Consider the following 18,902-nt stretch of genomic DNA (forward strand, 5'->3'; position numbering starts at 1 on the left):
GCGTCGAGACAGGACAGCACAATAAAGTTGTTAATTAAATTGCGTAGCCACTGTTTTCTTTGTTCCTAGAGTAATATTCCTTTAGCTTGTGCCTTTTTTGAGCTCTGGTCCTTTTGTGTGCCCTTTTATAAAGTGATGTATTAATTGTTTGTGGTAATATGGTGTGTGAGGTATTGCATTTTATTCCTTTTTTTACCTATTGAACTGGTACTTGAGGCATAATCATAGTATAATTGAAATCTACTGGTGGTCTTCTATAACTCATAATGGTGTAGTCCTGATCTGAGTTTGAGTGAAGAAAATATTGAAGGCTATGAGCATAGATCAGTACAATATTTTTAAAGCAAATATTTAACAAAAAAAAACAGAAAATACACAACAAGAGACATAGTTTTGTTTTGGGATGCTGTATATTTATTTTAAATAATGATTTACTTTGTTACATTCTAATGAAATAGGCCTTTTTGAGCAATTTTGCAATAATGGCACACATACCTAAGATAGATACAAGATGTCTATCTTATAGTGCAGCATGTTGATCATATTCATGGGACAGGCAAATCGGAAGAGGCACATTTTTCCTTGACAGTGTCATCTACAATTAAGAATGAACAGCATTTAAAATAATAAATACATGAAAGTATTGAAATATCACATTGTGCTATGCCATGAAGAGAATGTTTCTCACCTTTGGACACCTGAAAATAATGTTTACAGAGTCCTGATCTGAAATAGAGACGATCAAGACAATCTGTCTGTTCTTGTTATTGGTTGTGTCAACAGAAATTCCAACCAAAGGAGCTACCACTGTAATGTAGTCTGATGCCCTAATGTAGGAAAAACAAAGAGGAAAGCAAAGAAAAATGTAAGTGTGATTTAGTTTATCACAGTGAAAGACATTTGTTGTTTTGATTTTCATTAATGTACCTCCTGTTGTAGATGCTGAGAATGTTCAGGATTTCTGGGAGTCTTTCCCATTTCAACTTCAAACGGGCAGCAAGTTTTGACTCATGCAGGCCGGTCTCAATTTTGGCATGTACAGAATATTCCTGGCAATCTACACCCCACGCAAGCTTGGCCTAATAGGAAAGAGTCATGCTCAATTTAAGTTCAATACATGTACATTTGCAAAAGTTGGTGTCTTGTCTTGAAAACTGCTACAGAAAACCAAACTTACAGCGATTTTATGCTTGCTTGGCAGAACACCATCAGCACAGATCTTCCATTTGTCATTTTGCGCAGTTGAGGAAAACACAATCTGGACTCTTGAAGTGGACTTGTCCAAGTAAGCAGCAAGCTGATATCCCAGTGCACGGTCAGTTCTAACAGCACGAGCAATGATGGCAAAGGCAGGTGGAACAGAATCTCCAAGTAATTTAGCCTACAAGTGTAAAGAGACTCTTTAGCACTTAAAGTGGTGCTCATGGACCTAAAATTTTGCCTTGTGTTGGTCATATTTAAAATCACAACATGAGACTTTGTGGTACCTGTTTCTCAAAACTGGAGCTGCTGGTGCCTGCCACTTCCTCTAAGGCCAAATACTGCCACAAAAGCAGAAAACTCATTATTTAATACATTTGTCGGTTTAGACACTATTATTAAATCTTCTTTAAATATTTTTATGTTTGAAAACCTTGTTCTTATGGAATTGCTGGAAGCTTCCACGTGTAGAAGTGGCCTAAGAAAAAATAATGAATGACTCAAGATTGTTTCTGTAGAAGGTCAGAAATAAAAATAAGCACTGGAAGACCACATACATCCTGAAATCAGTGATTCACTCTAAACTTACCTCAGACGTGCGAGCACTGGATGAACTACTGGAACTACTGGAACTTCTGGATCTCTTAGAACTGCTGGAACTGCTGGAATTACTGGGACTCTGATTGCTGCTGATTGAGGAAGAGGAGCTCGATGAGCTTGACCCGATGTTCTTCAGTCCAGCCTTCAGCATTTCCCTCAGCCTCAACAGGACGTTACGTTCTTCTGAGCCTTCACCTTGATCAAGGCTAATTCCTTTACTCAGCTTTTCAGCTGCCTCAGGACCAAGTTGGACCTCAAGCTCCAGTCTTTCAAGGGCAGGGCCATCAGCTAAAGTGAACATGAGAGTAAGTTTGCCATATTTTTATTCCTATAGGTAAAATATCACAACAGATCTTATTCAAGATTTATCCTGAGAAATTACCTCGCATTACTGAAATGCGAACTGTGTGGTGTCCAACAATGTAGTAAATAAGATCGTTGTGAATAAAGCCAGCGTTGCGGAAGGAAATGTCTAGGCATGCCTTCGTGCGAATTTTGGGGATGACACCACACACTGTCTTTTGAAACGAAGTAGGGATCCAAGTGGGCTGAGCATCAGAGGGCGCTGGAGGTGCCAGAGACACAACCCTCTGACTAGGGAGGTCCTCAACGTTCCTGGCTACAGCCACAGTCTCAAAGCTGTTGGAGCAGGTTACAGTGACAAATTAAAGCTGACGATATGCAAGATCTAAATGGATCTTATTACGTATTTGCCAGTTTTATTAAATGCTTTATGTTTTTTAGAATAGAAATACAATAAAGACATTTTTCCATTACCTAATGGTTGCAACATGATCAGGACATTCAACAGGTACAAGCTCCACCTTGAAATTATTCTTTGGAAGGTCGGCTTTTACACTAAGTTTTCCTGGCACATTTATATGGATCTTTCCTTTGGCTATTGCAGCAGCCTGAATGAAGGCAGTGTTCACTCCAATTACAGCAAATGTCTGCATGACAATACTGAAAGAAAAACAATGGGAACATTTTGATGGTGTTTTACTGGCTTGTATTCTGAGTCAGTTGAAAGGTGTCTGTGGTACTGTACCTTGGTCTGGCCTCAGCATGCAGCTGAATATTAGTCTTCCTCAAGTGGTCAAGAGTGATGGGCTCTGTTTGCTTATGTAAATGAGGTGTGATGGTTGCCTGAACTAAAAGATATCAAGGAACACCTTTAATCAAACAGAACTAATAACGTGCATTGTTCAAGCCAGGATGTGATGTTGAAGTGAAGCCCTACCATTGATAGATGCTGCAGCAACAGCAGCAGTGTAATGACTGAACTCCATCGGCAGACCAACAGCAGTGGGAAGGATGCGACGCACCTCAGCTGGCATCATGGGCTTGGAGTACTGGACATCAATCCCAATCTGAAGTGCCCTAACAATCTCCCTCAGGTATTCACGTTTCCCTGTAGCAACCTCCACAGAGCGAATGACAGATTAGTTATGGCACGTAAATAATCATTACTTTTTTAATAAAATAATTGCATAATTAAATACCTGTGCTGCTTGTTCCATGACACTTTCAATTAGGTGTTTGTCAATTTGGCCAAAGGCAATTTCTTGTCCGAGGAGTTTGACGTACATGGAAGCCAGTGGCTGATTTGTTGGCAACAAATTTCTCCAATCCTTCAATTTGGAGAGGAATAACAAAGTAAATATGTGATGAAGTAGATACAGATTAAACTATTGAAATTAATTGAATTCAATGTTAATGTTGTCTTCTTGCCTTCATGATGTGCTTTATCTTGGTCATCCAGTCAGTGTTCTCATTACCAGCTTGGATTTTCGTCACAACTTGCTGGAGTCCCTCTGTTCTCACACCAACCTGGATGAAAGAATAAGTGGTCATTCCAGTTGTAGAATAAAAATCTCACCATTTAAATGAGTGCACTGACACCCTCAAACAGTGCGCGTCCTACCTCAAGAACATCAGAAGCAGCTCCAGCCAGGTAGGCACGTGATTTTGCCACTACAGCTCTGGGCACGATGTTGGCACCATCATTGATGATGAAAGCGCTAGCAGCAGCACCAAGCATAACAGGAGCTTTGAAGGTAAAATAAACATTTATTCCTCAGCGATAAAATCATTTACTTATTTTACTGTAATTTACCGTCTTTGGAAAAATAGCAAAGTTCTTTAACACTTACACAAATAAACGTCAGCACGGAAGGCTCTGCTGAAACGGAAGCTCAGTCTGTCCAGTCTGGGACTTAAGATTCTGATGGCAACATTAGCTGCAGCAGCCCTGTAAGATTCACAGTAGTCATTTCTGGGTTGCAGTTTAAAGTTCAACAATATAAGTTATAATTTCAAAAGTGAGACATTCTTACACATTGACGAAATCAGGGGCCATGCTTCTTGTCAGAGACTTCATGTGAGAGTAAGTAAAGCTGGTGACTTGCATGCTGGGTTCCTTATCCAAGGCATCAGCAATAGTGGACATAAGAGCTACTGAAGGCTTGGTATCAAAGAGCAGAATACAGGCAACCATACGCAGTTCAGGATGAAGAGTCTTATCCATATACAGTTGAAGTGCCACCGTCTGGACCTAAAACAGAGCAATTAGACTGAGCTCCAGGTTGAAAATGTGCTAAAATGCATATTATGATCAATCATCATAGGATGCTTACCATGTTTGGTTCTGTCTTGGCAATTCTCCTAAGGGCCAAGATGGCATTATCTTTCACCTTCATGGGTAAGTTTGCAGCTGCAGATCCAAATCCTGGGAGGAGTTTCATGATGGGCTTAATGCTAGATGGGTGGCCTGCATTGCCCAGAACCTTCAGTGCCAGGGTGAGTTCATGCATATCAGCTCTGGAAGTAGCCTCAGCAACAATGTCATGGATCGGCTGAGGAGAAAAATTCAGAGATTAAATGTGTTTGTTTTTAGACCACATCCATTAGAATTAATGAACATTGAAATGAAAATGTTCATCACACTGAACAGTATAATTGTTTCCTCTCTTGATCTCAGATCATGTTTCCAAATTACGTTTGTCCACATTGTTATATTTGATACAATACGCCTATTAAGAAAAGTAATTGAATCTAAAGGAGATGATTTATACACATAAATCAGACGTTTTACCTTCAGGAGATCAGCAGGACATGAAGGAACTTCAGCACAGTATCTGGCAATCATGGAACCATAGCCCAGCATGATCAACTCACGCAGCATTGCAATCGATTTGATTTTCGGGTCCAAAGCCAGACTCTGTCCAACATAGCAGAAAGTCAGAAGGTTTTTTAGCATTTATAAGTGTCAGCTGAACTTCATTTACCATAAGGATAAAAGTATCTACTCACAGCAGTCATGCGGAGAGTGTCAGGATTAGCCTTGACCATGTGCAATGTGAACAGAAGGCCCTGGATGAGTTCTGGCTTGGTTAGCTCATCAGCTTGGAACTTGTGATTGATGAATCTCAAAGCTACTGGTGTACCAATAACAGGTATCGTATCCAGAATCCATCGTCTACCAGAAGAAGAGTTTTAGAAAAGCACAAATCACACTGCACTGTATTTCATTGAAATGTTCTAAGGAATTTTACCTGTAATCATGCTTGGTCTTGTACTGAGCCCAAATTGCCTCAATATCATCCATAGTTGCAAAACGCAGGAGTTGCACAAGCTGAACATACTTCAGAGGAGCATCGTCATGGACTTTATTTACATTGTTTTCAACCAGATGTTTCAAGACCTCCACAATCTGAAAGTAACGGAAATGGCTGAAGTTTTGATGGCATAATAAAATTACACTTGTAAAAGAACAAGATGTTTCTTTCAGAAAGATTCATGAAAACATATTCATGCATGTTAATGTACATGAGCAATGATACCTGAGCCTGTACATTGTTGATCTTCAGAAGCTGAATAGGGGTTTGAAGAATCTCAGTGCCAAACTCATACCGTAGGTTTCCACGGGCTGAATACTGGTCATTGCTAGGAGCGGTGGGCTTGTTCTGCACCTCCAGTAAGTTCAACGTTTGGCTGGTGTGAAAAATTACTTTTCAGATTTTTCATACAATATTTTATCAATGTAGTGACAGGATGGAAAATACGAGACGATAGATCATACTTGGCTCTCATTTGTGCTGCTCCATTCAGTGTATTGAATGCTGAAAACTCATGGACCTCTTCAACTCTAGCCTCAGAGACCACAGGTTGAGCATCAATGAACTTCATGTCGTACGTGTAGGTTGCAGTTCCAGTCTGACTCTTAAGTCTCTGTGATGAGAACAGAATGAGTTCTAGAAGGTGTACACTTTACCAGTTTTAATGCTCACTTAAAAATACTGAACTCATTGATAATGTTTGATCTCACCTGCTGGCATTCAACACATGTCTCAAGATAGGCCAAACCGATATCCTTGATCACCCTTTCATGGCAATCGGTCAGGTCTTTGGACTTGGTCACAGCAATGTGATTGGTTCTTCCATCTTCTCTGATCATATAATGGGTCTTGCAGACACCCTGGGTTCCATCCTTGGAAAATTAAATTATTTAAGCTGAGATGGTAGATCAGAATATGACTGAAACATCAAGAGATATTAAAAGAAATGTGTTCTCGTACCTCATGCAGTTCATAGACGTGCTGGGTCTTCTTCAGGTTGAGCTGAAAGATGTTGAGGATACCTCTGTGCAGGTTCAGAACAGTAGAGGAAACTCCAGCAGGGGCAAATACTTTTCCAACCACACCATTAGAGTACTCAAATTTGATGGGAGTTACAAGCTGACTCTTCAGTGCTGAGGTGAGTTTAGTGGCAGGAGTGAAAGAATCCTCAGGCCAGACACCAGAGTACTCAAAGAGCTTGGGTTCCAAGAGCTGAACACAAAAGGATCCCAAATCTTTGTTAGAGTTTCTTAAAAGCACAAACTAGCCATGTATGTGTTGATGACATAGCCACAGTTCATATTTCATGCAATGACAAATTATTTTACCTTCAGGACACATATGTTTTGAGCTGTAGAACTGATGAGAACTTTGCTGCTGATTTTCACACCAGCCTTGGCCAGGCCCTCCTGAGGCACACCACCCAAGATCCGACCCTCATAGTTGTACACAAAGGTCTTACCGGCAACAAAGTCTGGAACTTATGAAATACATTTCATCTTTGAAATACCTTAAATAATAATGTCTGAGTGTGTCTACAATGAGAATAACCTCATTTTTATAAAAAAAAAAACACTTACCTAGGTTAATCTGTTGACTTGCTAAATGAAGTAAGAAAAAAATAGATAAATAACCATTTTGCAAAGATTTGCAACTCGATTACAGATTCCAATGAGTGTTTCTGAGGAAATTAAACCATTATCTGATCATAACTTACCCACAAGGGCCACAGTCAAGGCAAGCACAACAGCTCTCATGGCTGGTTATCCAGTGGTGGATCCTCAGAGAGGGTGCCTTTTTATATCATCAGTTTTGATGAGTAAAGAGTTGTTTTCAAATGAATTATTAACTCATGAATCCCAATAGAGATGGTCATGATGGTTGTTTAACCAACTTACACAAATCAATGATTTTAAGGTCAGGATCACCTGGTCTCATGTCGTGTTGAGAATAATGTCCACATGAAAAGTACATTTGAAAAGTTTATTGTGTTGTTTCAAAATAATATATTGAGATAAACATTTGGTTTTTAAGGGAGTTTTGTTTATGGTATTTTTATCATATCTTAGCGTAGTAATGACAATCCAAGCAAGCCTTTATAAGAAGTGCAAAGCATATGTACTAACGTGTGGTCCTGGAAAACCATCCCTGGTGTTTGTCATGATCCTGCACGAGCAAATGCCAACAGTGTTAAAAACTAGAAGAATATAAACATTTTATGTGTTGGCATGCCTAAATCCTTCATTTTAACTGTAATTGGAAATAGATACTATCACTATTTGTCAAATACATTTTGTACATGAATATGACCAATGGAGATGATATGGACATGATATGGATATGGATGATATGGATAGTATTAAATAAAAAATGCAGCAGGCTTTGAACACCTAAATTCAACCCCACTGTTATTGTACCTGTACTGACATTTACATCTGTACATTTACATTGACATGTCAGGTTCATGAGCATATGCAAGATGCACAAAACTAGTGAACGTAAGTAAAGTAAGTAAAAGTAAGTTATACATTTGCAAAACGTCCTATTGTTAAGTTTGATGTCTTTTTCCACTGTAAGTGAAATTCTAAAAACTCCTATGCAGTGTGAAAGATAACGTGGCTCATGACATGACCTGGGATAATGTGACCCAAACATCACCACTGTTCTGTTCTCTGGACTTTGAATACAGTGTTTGACAATTAAATTTTCATGTCAATTTTTTTTATGTTGCTTCAATCTTGACTATTAACACAAAGACAGTCTCCTCTGTGCTACCTGTAAATTCAATGTTTAGTTATTTGTTCCTAAATTGAAAGAATGATTGATGCCATATTGTATATTACACATGGTTTTTATTCATTTTACATCTAAGCTTTTTAGTTTTTCATGGAAAAAGTATTAAATATTATTAATGCAGTCAGGGGTTTATGAATTAGTTTTGGTCATAGCCCCATAACTTTGGAAGGGTCTACTGCTTTCTTTCAGGTCCTTCTCTTTTCTTAACAATTTGTAAAACCCATCTTGGGGGCTGTTTTAGTACTTTTTAATGGCTGTAATAGAAACCTCCCATCAACCAATCATCAACCTCTCATTGTTGAGGACTTCCAGCGAGTTAACTCCCTGGGAGAACTTTACAATCTGCGTTTTCTATCTCGGCTGGATTCCTACTACATACAGAATCTGTCTCTCCACTGTTATTGCTCATCGGCCTCATCTCCTGGGGAGTAACACTATTTATAAAATAGGATGGGGTACATGTAACTTGGATATCATAGCCGTCTTGACAGGTTTATTGCCCCCCAATAAAACTTTATGACCCCAATAAATTTTTATGACCCCTCCCCCTTATCGTGCTCTGTACATTGTGGGGATGAGATCTAATAGTAATTGTTTTTTTTATCAGGAGTCCCTAAATGCTCCTCTTTGAAGTAGTGTGTGTGTGTGTGAGGGCACGTGTCTATGTGTGTGTGAGGACCTGTGTGGGATGCCGGAGCGTCTGAGTGGGGCAGCGTGGCAAGGAGGGTGGTGTGAATGGGGAGATCACCGTCTCCATCGTGCTTTAAACTATGTTTGTGTGTGATAGGTAAGAGCGTGGATAGCCCCCCCTAAACAATTGACTCCCACCAATCTTAAATGTATTAGGGATCATCCTGTGTCTGTAACCAGATAGTGATCCTGTCTTTGATGCGTGTGTGTGTGTGTCCAGGTGTGTGTGTGTGAGTGAGGGCGCGTGCCTAGGTATGTGAGGGCACGTGCCTATGTGTGTGTGTGTGTGTGTGTGTGAGAGCATGTGCCTAGGTGTGTGTGCTATCCAAAATCATATGGTCTTTTGAAGTATGAGCTGTGTGTCCCAAACCAGAGTGTCTCTAATTTAAATTAGTTGATTTTTATCAGAAACATATGGCTGTAGAGAGTCGTTTGATCAGGACCATCGTGAGACCCCTTTATCTAAATTAGTTTAGATGGTCTGAGTCATCTTAACGCAATTACCGTTGCAATCACCTGTCTGCATCAACTTCACACAGATAGTGTCTTCCATGGAAAATAAATATATTTTAGATAAGTAAAAGTTTAATTGTCTTAAAATATTTACAACCTAGAAAAGTCTCGTGGATCGGCCGTTATCTTAATCAACTGAGTTCATGCAGGTAGACCACCCCCCCTCCAAACCGCTTTAAGAATTCTAGCCACTGAATAGCGGGTGTAGAAAACGTCTTCTGTCTATTTATATACAGGTCCAAAGGAGGAATGGCCACGGTGTTCCTAGCTAAAAAGCGAGTTCTGAAAATTTTTAAACACACGCTAGCTATAGTGATGTAGCTAAACGGATCAACGTTTGAGTTTTCTAAGATTTCCCGTTTGAATATCATGCATGCATTTCTCAAAATCTTCACGTCGTTTACACAGTACAATTCTATCTCTTTAGCAAAATCAAAGACACCATCTTTTACAGTCTCATACCAGCGGTAAAACTCGTCTCTGTCTTTCCTCAACATGTTGTCAACATCGTAGAATTCGGGGGCGGGGTAAGGCCCCACATACCTTTGATTTTCAGGAATATTAAATCAGTGGGGAAAATGCCCTTTGATTTCTGTCGCGAACCCCATCGCACGCGGCATGGCTGCCAGCCTCATAGGCAGAAAACACAGGCTGTCAATAAACCTCTGATTGAATGCATCATCGGTAAAGCACATCACCTTGCTGCCCTGCGCAATGATAGTGGGAGTAACCCCCTGCTTGACGAGATAGTTGAGCAACAAATACGAGTCGTACCCTTTAGCATTATGAGCTACGAACGTGTACCCTGAAAATTTCTTATTTCTAAACCTAGTGAAGAAATGCTTCACACAATCCTCTCCAGCAGCAGTCCACGTATCTCCTTTAAAATCCATACAGCAGATGAAGTTAGCGACATGTTTACCCGTTTCTTGGTGGCATTCGAAATCATAAAAGATGAGCTTTTCACAAGGCTCTTTCACAGGCAGTGGTTGAATGAAGCACTGGTGATCATGTGACGAATCAATTGTCTCGCCACAGAGCTTACAACGCGGCTCCGCACACTTATGTTTCATGCGGCCTGATAATGGTATGTCAAACACCTTGTTACAGTTTCGGCAGTAAAACGCTCTGCTACACAAGCTACTACCCTCCACAGAACCCGTCTGTCGTTTGTGCGCGTCATAACAATAAGGTGACCTACACAACCTTTGACAGTCCACGCATCGGGTTAACTTATCCTCACTACGTTTGTAGCATTCAGCGTCAAGACAAACATTACAGTGGTAAACACATTTATGACCTATTTATGACCTATTTTACGACTGTATGTAGCATAGCAGAATTTACAAAAATATTCACCACCCAACAAGGCCTTGACATTCTTTACACCGTAATAATGATTCTTTTGCAGATATATGAAGATCGTTATATCATGAGGTAACTCGCTGGTTTGAAAAAAACTGTAGCCTTTCTTTGACCTGTCACGATACAGAACCACAATTTTACACCCCAGATGCTGTTCAAACAAAGGTATATCAGCAAAACTAACCATATGCTCAGCAGTTAGACCAACATCACGCTGTAAATTGTTAGTCGACGCCTCCACGTCTACAATGTTCATTTCTGGATTCAATAACTGCACTACACATAATGCAAAACACAAGTTATTCCGGTTATGGAAAACATATAACTCTTAACTTTTTACAAACAATTTCTGATTCCAGCAGATCAGCTAATTTACGCTTCCTTCCGACTCCGCCTCTGGGGGCATGAACAATTTGAATAACGATTTCTAATGTATCATCCGATAATATTTCAACTTTACTTTGAATTGCATTTTCAAATAATGCCAGAAAATTATCCATTTCTACCCTGCCATTGACTACAGGTACACGTGACCCCACATCGATCGTACCACCACGTATTGCTACAGTAATCGCATCACCGGCAGAAATTAAGGGGTTAGCTTCGGCCAACAACCCCTCTAGCTGTTCCAAAACCATTACAAAAAATTCAGCAAAGCTATCAACGTTTTGTAGCAGAGCCGAAAAATTTATAGCTCTACAAAGCTCGGTGTTATTAAAACGCGGTCTCTTCACCATACGGGTGTCAGAATCTGCTGAACTAGAGCCACACCCACTCTGCTGAGCATTAGGCTCGTTGCTAATCAACTCGGCCTCCTCAATACTATCAAGCATGCGCTCAATTTGGTCAAACAAGCTGTTATCGCTGGAGAGATCAGCCGGTACCCCGTCAATATCATTTAAAATATCTGACAGCTCCTCGACACATTCGAAGGAATCTGCCTCATTATAACTGGGGCTAATAGCTACAGGTGTATCCGACAATATTTCTGTGCAGTTAGCGGGCTCATTTAGTGTACCATGCAAAGACCGGGTTGCTGTCCAATTAGAACAACCCTCATCAGCGTCAACATTTAAACTTTGACCCAAAAAAAAATCACAACTAGAAACAATATTATTCTCAACATCCATTGTCATCAAATTCTGATTTATTTCGTCAAAGACATCAAACGGTGCCTTTACAACACTATTCTGTAAACTGAGCAAACTCTGGTTGATTAGATCCAACTCATCAGGCACGCTACGCGGTTCATCAAAACCCCGGTGGTTTGTAGCAGGCAGTATTACATTCGGTAATTCATTTACAACATTGATTAAATCAGTATTTACATAGTTGGATTCTTCAGACATGTTGCTAACAAGGATAAGATTAAAATAAAAAACTCAGAAAAAACAAACACAAGAGGTAATAAGCTCGAGCCTACCGCGTGCGAATGTGATCAATGATGCGCCAAAACTCCTGAACAAGGCGTATAGTTGCGAACAAACTGCGGTGTAGCTCCCCCGATAACGCTTCAGATGGTCCGTTCCGTTCACTAAAACCCAGGTCCTCCAAAGCGAAAACCACAGCGTCCTTGGCTTGCATGAATTGAATAAAAAGTTCGGTAGGGTACTCATCTACACTCCCCAAAAGAATCACGTAGGGTGACTTGGTTTCTTCGTCAGTATATCCGTCTTCGGAGTCCGATGCTGAAAACAAAGCATAAAAGAAATGAGTTTCGATTATTCCACGTAAACGGTAAAATAAAATTAGTTTTTTGTTTTTTAAAATCTTACCGGGAGGCGTGTACCCTGCGTCGTATTCCTCGATATTATCCGGAGCCCCGTAACCCTCCTGCTCGGGATCGATATTAATATCCGAAATATTACCCTCGTCGGATGGTTCTTCTTCAACAGGCGTATCTAATGAAGAAAATATGTAAAATGTTCATTACAGTTAACAACATAAATCACTGATAATTAAAAATAATTATTTTCTCTCTACTTACTAGGTACTTGCAGGGTTAAACGAATTCTGGGCGTCACTATTGCCACCGGCCTCACCACGCTAGATTCTCCAAACACTATAGCTGTAAATAAAAATACAAAATGCTCTCAGTAATCGAAAAAACTAAGTACATTTTTTTGCGATGTGTAAATTAACTTACGACGTCTTGAAAGCGGTCCGCAGGAACACGGGCAGTTGCATAGAGCTGTTTTGAAGAGAAACGCGCGTCGAGTTTAAATCACACTAAGGCACCCCCCAAAACCCCGCCTATCACCCAGCCCCCCGCATTGCATTCTGGGGCGATACACACGCCACACCCCCCCCCACTACCCCTTCACGAACAGTTGAAAAGTTGAAAAGAACTTCTAAAATCTTTTTAAAAAGTAAACGTTTAAAATCTTTTTTTTAAAGTAAACGTTTAAAAAGTAAATGCTAAATAAAATACTTTCACCCGCTGCATCGCGAGCAACTTCTGACACCATACGATCATCGCCCCCTGCAACAATATATTACAATAGTGAGAAACATAGCATTTAGGAAGAGGTTGGTTATTGATAAATAAAATGTTGTTTGCAAATTTAAAAAAGATAAATCAGACCATCTACAATGAAAATAAAAGTAAATAGTGAAAATCTTTCTTACCGTTAACGCTGTTAGATGCCATAGTTTTCTTGCGCTTTTTCGTTCTCGGCAACGCAGAAAAAAGATACACTTCTCTTTGCTTTTTAGTAACGAATTTATATAGAAAAGCCACGCAGGTTTTACGGGGGAAATCCCGCGTAAAAAAAAAAATCTGCTTTGTTCGCGAGAAGCCACTCCCCCATGAATTAAACGAGTATCTGCATTAACTCAGTTGATTAAGATAACGGCCGATCCACGAGACTTTTCTAGGTTGTAAATATTTTAAGACAATTAAACTTTTTACTTATCTAAAATATATTTATTTTCCATGGAAGACACTATCTGTGTGAAGTTGATGCAGACAGGTGATTGCAACGGTAATTGCGTTAAGATGACTCAGACCATCTAAACTAATTTAGATAAAGGGGTCTCACTAAGGTCCTGATCAAACGGCTCTCTACACCCATATCAGCTATGAACCACAGGACGTTTTAGGCTGTAAATATTTTAAGGTAATTAAACTTTTTATTTCTCTAAAATATTTTCCATGGAAGACACTATCTGTGTGAAGTCGGTGCAGACAGGTGATTGAAATGGTAATTGCGTTAGATGGCTCAGACCATCTAAACTAATTTAGATAAAGGGGTCTCACGATGGTCCTGATCAAACGACTCTCTACAGCCATATGTTTCTGATAAAAATCAACTAATTTAAATTAGAGACACTCTGGTTTGGGACACACAGCTCATACTTCAAAAGACCATATGATTTTGGATAGCACACACACCTAGGCACATGCTCTCACACACACACACACACACACACACATAGGCACGTGCCCTCACATACCTAGGCACGCGCCCTCACTCACACACACACCTGGACACACACACACACACACACACGCATCAAAGACAGGATCACTATCTGGTTACAGACACAGGATGATCCCTAATACATTAGATTGGTGGGAGTCAATTGTTTAGGGGGGGCTATCCACGCTCTTACCCATCACACACAAACATAGTTTAAAGCACAATGGAGACGGTGATCTCCCCATTCACACCACCCTCCTTGCCACGCTGCCCCACTCAGACGCTCCGGCATCCCACACAGGCCCTCACACACACATAGACACGTGCCCTCACATACACACACACACACACACACACACACACTACTTCAAAGAGGAGCATTTAGGGACTCCTGATAAAAAAAACAATTACTATTAGATCTCATCCCCACAATGTACAGAACACGATAAGGGGGAGGGGTCATAAAAATTTATTGGGGTCATAAAGTTTTATTGGGGGGCAATAAACCTGTCAAGACGGCTTTGATATCCAAGTTACATGTACCCCATCCTATTTTATATATATAACACTGCAGTCGGAGCCTACAATACCAGTATCATCACTCCGACACGGAATGAAAACTTGGCGTTCATCACAAGACATTTACATTGACAATATCAACTTTCATTCTAGTTACCTTATACTTAGCCTGATTGTGTGATTTGTTTTTAACTTGTGTATTAGTCTGTATAATTTGTTTTTGTGTAATTTGTGTGTTAATCCGCCCAATGGAGGATGGGTTCCCTTTTGAGTCTTGGTCCTCCCGAGGTTTTTTCCTATTCCCCACCATCTAGGGAGTTTTTCCTTGCCACTGTCGCCTCTGGCTTGCTCATTAGGGATTTGGACCCATATGATTGTTAAAGCTTGTAAATCCTGTAAAGCTGCTTTGTGACAACATGTGATGTGAAAAGCGCTATACAAATATATTTGATTTGATTTTATTACATCAGTCTCTGACTTCTTACATGATACATTAATTTGGTGAAGTTCTTACCACTGTTAGCCCTTTATCAAATTCACTGGTAATCCTTGCAGACATCAACATCCACATTGACACTCTTTCATCTGGTTCCACTGGCTTTTTATCATTGTTAAATTGTTTTGACTTGCATCAGCATGTCAACTTTCCAACCAACAAACATGGTCATATCTTGGGACTTGTTTGTTTGTTTAACTCCCAGTATCGTTACTAATGTGATGGGTCATGACACTGGCATGTCTGACCATTTGATTATTACTTCATGTATCTCACTAAACACTGCGCCTCCATCCACCAAATCACTTCCCACCTACTGTAAAACTTTCATCCATCAAGTTGTCGACTTTCTTCTCTGCCGTGGAATCCTCTGCATTTTCCCTCATTACCACAATCTTCTTGCTGCTTTATATTTGTACAGTCCAGTGTTAATTTCTACAGCAATTTTTGATTTCGTTTTAGTCCTAGTCTTTTGACTAAAATGTCATTTAGTTTTAGTCATAATTTAGTCATTGGATTTGTTTTTAGTCTTAGTCTAGTTTTAGTCGACTAATTATCATTAGAATTTAGTCAACTAATTATCAAAAGAATTTAGTTGACTAAAATATAAATGGTGTAATAGTCATTATATACTGTCAGGAACAGCACGTGACCACCTACTTCAGGGGTGCTCATTACGTCGATCGCGATCGACCGGTCGATTGCGAAGGAAGTGTCGGTCGATCGCGAAGGAATGTGCGTAGATCGCGTCACATAAAATAGTAGTAGATGAATCGCACATCTGCACTGACGGTTGTATTTTGATTGACATTCACGGTAGCCAATCTGCAATCCACTCAACAAGTTACGTTCGCCACACTCAACAAATTACGTTCGACACCCCCCCCCCCCCCGGCTCAACAAATTACGTTCGCCGCCACCCCGGTAGATCTTTCTGACTTGGTCACCTTATAAGTAGCTCGCAAGCTGAAAACTGTGGGCACCCCTGACCTACTTAGTCCTTGCACCTGCCGCTCGTTATCTCCCATAGCCACGTGTACTTAAGCCTTCCCCTCTCACCACCGGGTTGCGAAGTATTGTTGGCATGCCACTGACTAAGCGTTATCTCCTCGTGATTGCTCTCCTGTGTTCTGACCTCTGCTCTTGTTCCAGACATCGTTCCCAGCCTAGCCCTCTTGTACCTCCAGCCATCTGTCTACCCGGCGTGAACTCGGACCGTCTCGACCTCGGCTATCACACACATACACCGCACACACTCCACGGTGTTGCTCGTCTATACGAGTGCTCCGTGTTCACTTCAAAAAATAAACAGAAAACTAAAATCCGCAATTGGATCCCTGTCTTCCTTGTTGGAACGTTACATAATACTTCGCCACTACAAATGGATCCAGCGGACGTACCTGCACTCCTCGCTCAGCAAGGGAATACCATCGCCTCACTCCAAAATGACGTCCGACAGCTCACGGAGGCTATGAAGGCACAAGCCGCTCAACTGCAGACAGCCCAACAACAAGTGGCACAGCACCAGGCGATCCAGCAGCAGGTGATTCAGCAGCAGGCCACACAACAAGCAGTACAACACCAAGCTGCTGCGGCCATCGCTCCTCCTGGCTTTCCTCACTGTATTCCAGTGGCAGTGCCGGAGCGGTATGACGGTTCCCCGGAGCGTTGTCAGAACTTCCTCATGCAATGCTCTATGTACTTCGATTATCACCCGGTCCAGTTCCAGACAGAAAAACAGAAGATCCACTTCGTCTTGTCACACCTCACAGGAGAAGCTGGAGCCTGGGGTACAGCACTCTGGAACAGCAAGGACCCGTCTCTCGAATCCGAGGCCCAGTTCTCCATGTTGTTTAAATCCGTGTTTGATCACCCGGCTGCGGGAAGAGACGTGGGCACTTTGTTGTGTGAAGTTCGCCAAGGGCAACGCAGTGCGGCGGACTACGCTCGGGAGTTCCGTACCCTGGCTGCCGGTAGCGGATGGAGCGAACCTGCCCTGAAAACCGTGTTCCGTAGAGGACTGAGGCACGATCTACAAGTGGAGCTCGCCTGCCGCGGTGAAGGAAAGTCACTGTTCGAGTTCGTCCAGACCGCTGTCAACGTAGACAAGCTGTTGCTCACCCGTCGTCCAGCGTCGTGGAGGAGCTCTCCCTCTACTGCACCGAGTCGTCAGAACCTCTCATTGCTTGATGCAACGCATGAGGGCGCGGAAGCCATGCAGTTGGGCAGAACACCCCTGTCCTTGCACGAGAGGACTCGGCGTCTACGCGAAGGCTTGTGCCTATACTGCGGAGAGAGAGGCCACTTCCGCGATCGCTGCCCCGTTCGCCCGACGCGCACTGCGGAGGACATTCCAACGAACAAACGAGTAAGCAACCCTGTGTTTTGTTTTAGCCATAACAACCAGCTTAACTTGCCTGTACGAATCACGTCTGGGGGTATGTCTACTCACCTTTCAGCACTGTTAGATTCTGGGGCTGCGGGAAACATCCTTGATGCGGGTCTGGCACGTCGTTTGCACATCCCCACGACTTCTGTCTGTCCTCCTCTGCGTGTAAATGCTCTAAATGGTCAGCCCATCGGAGAAGGGCTGATTACTGAATGTACCGTACCTGTTACGCTCCAAGTCGGAATATTCCATACCGAATCCATCCAGTTCCTTCTGCTGCCCTCACCCCGCGATCCAGTAGTACTCGGGTTTCCCTGGCTGTCTCTGCATAATCCCACTGTTTCCTGGAAGACTAGGGAGATCACAAAATGGGGTTCTCACTGTCACGACTATTGTATGCACTTACCTCTCCGATCCACGTCTGTAGAGAGCCCCGACTCTCCTCTCGAGACTGCTTATCCCGAGCAATATCAAGCATACGCCGACGTCTTCAGCAAGGAAAACGCCAGTCACCTGCCGCCACACAGACCATGGGATTGCGCAATCGAGCTACTGCCCGGATCTCCCCTCCCACGGCGTACGAAGCCTTACCCCTTGGCACATGATACGGCAGGTACAGGTCACCCAGGCATCACACGCACAGTGCACTTGCTGTCACGGCTGTATTGGTGGGCGTCTCTGAAGGACGACGTTCGGGATTACATTCTAGCCTGTGGTGTTTGCGCGAAGAGTCGCACCCCTCGCACTCTCCCCGTGGGGAAACTGCTACCGCTTTCTATTCCGCGTCGGCCCTGGACACACATTGCGATGGACTTCATCACTGACCTGCCGAAGTCCGAAGGTAACACTGTCATCTTAGTTGTAGTCGATAGGTTCTCCAAAATGTGTCGCTTGATACCGTTCTCAAAATTGCCTACGGCCATGGAGACCGCCCAAGCAGTGTTTTCTTTCGTTTTCCGAGTCTTCGGGTTGCCTGAAGATATAGTGTCTGATCGAGGTGTTCAATTTACGTCGCAGCTATGGAAACAATTCTGCAAATTACTCGGTGTCGCCGTTAGTCTTACCTCCGGCTACCATCCACAGTCCAACGGCGAGGTGGAACGAGTCAATCAGGAGATCGGGAGGTTCCTAAGGCAGTATTGCGTTTCTCAGACGAGCTGGAGTAAATACTTACCCTGGGCGGAATATGCTCGGAATTCGTTAATGCATTCATCCACCAAAATGACTCCCTTCCAATGTGTTTACGGGTATCAACCGGCTTTCTTGCCCTGGGACAATAGTTCGTCGAATATACC

At 42.1% G+C, this 18,902-nt stretch overlaps 1 protein-coding gene across 1 annotated transcript; it reads right to left on the reverse strand.

The window, feature by feature from the left end:
* Positions 1 to 404: 404 nt before the first annotated feature.
* LOC143528581 (vitellogenin-like) lies at positions 405 to 7,201 on the reverse strand. Its single transcript, XM_077024338.1, has 27 exons — positions 7,135 to 7,201; positions 6,998 to 7,018; positions 6,746 to 6,897; positions 6,378 to 6,629; positions 6,128 to 6,289; positions 5,882 to 6,030; positions 5,643 to 5,793; positions 5,355 to 5,512; positions 5,113 to 5,278; positions 4,895 to 5,020; positions 4,437 to 4,655; positions 4,137 to 4,354; positions 3,954 to 4,051; positions 3,725 to 3,849; positions 3,532 to 3,630; positions 3,303 to 3,431; positions 3,041 to 3,221; positions 2,849 to 2,951; positions 2,578 to 2,763; positions 2,183 to 2,439; positions 1,790 to 2,088; positions 1,634 to 1,678; positions 1,488 to 1,541; positions 1,178 to 1,381; positions 928 to 1,079; positions 689 to 827; positions 405 to 595 (listed from the first exon to the last, which is right to left on the reverse strand). The coding sequence occupies exons 1-27, from the start codon at positions 7,172 to 7,174 to the stop codon at positions 521 to 523; spliced, it is 3,960 nt and encodes a 1,319-aa protein (XP_076880453.1). The 5' UTR covers positions 7,175 to 7,201; the 3' UTR covers positions 405 to 520.
* Positions 7,202 to 18,902: the final 11,701 nt, after the last annotated feature.

This window comes from Brachyhypopomus gauderio, chromosome 12 (assembly GCF_052324685.1).
Source record: "Brachyhypopomus gauderio isolate BG-103 chromosome 12, BGAUD_0.2, whole genome shotgun sequence".
In the NCBI taxonomy this organism is placed as follows: Eukaryota; Metazoa; Chordata; class Actinopteri; order Gymnotiformes; family Hypopomidae; genus Brachyhypopomus; species Brachyhypopomus gauderio.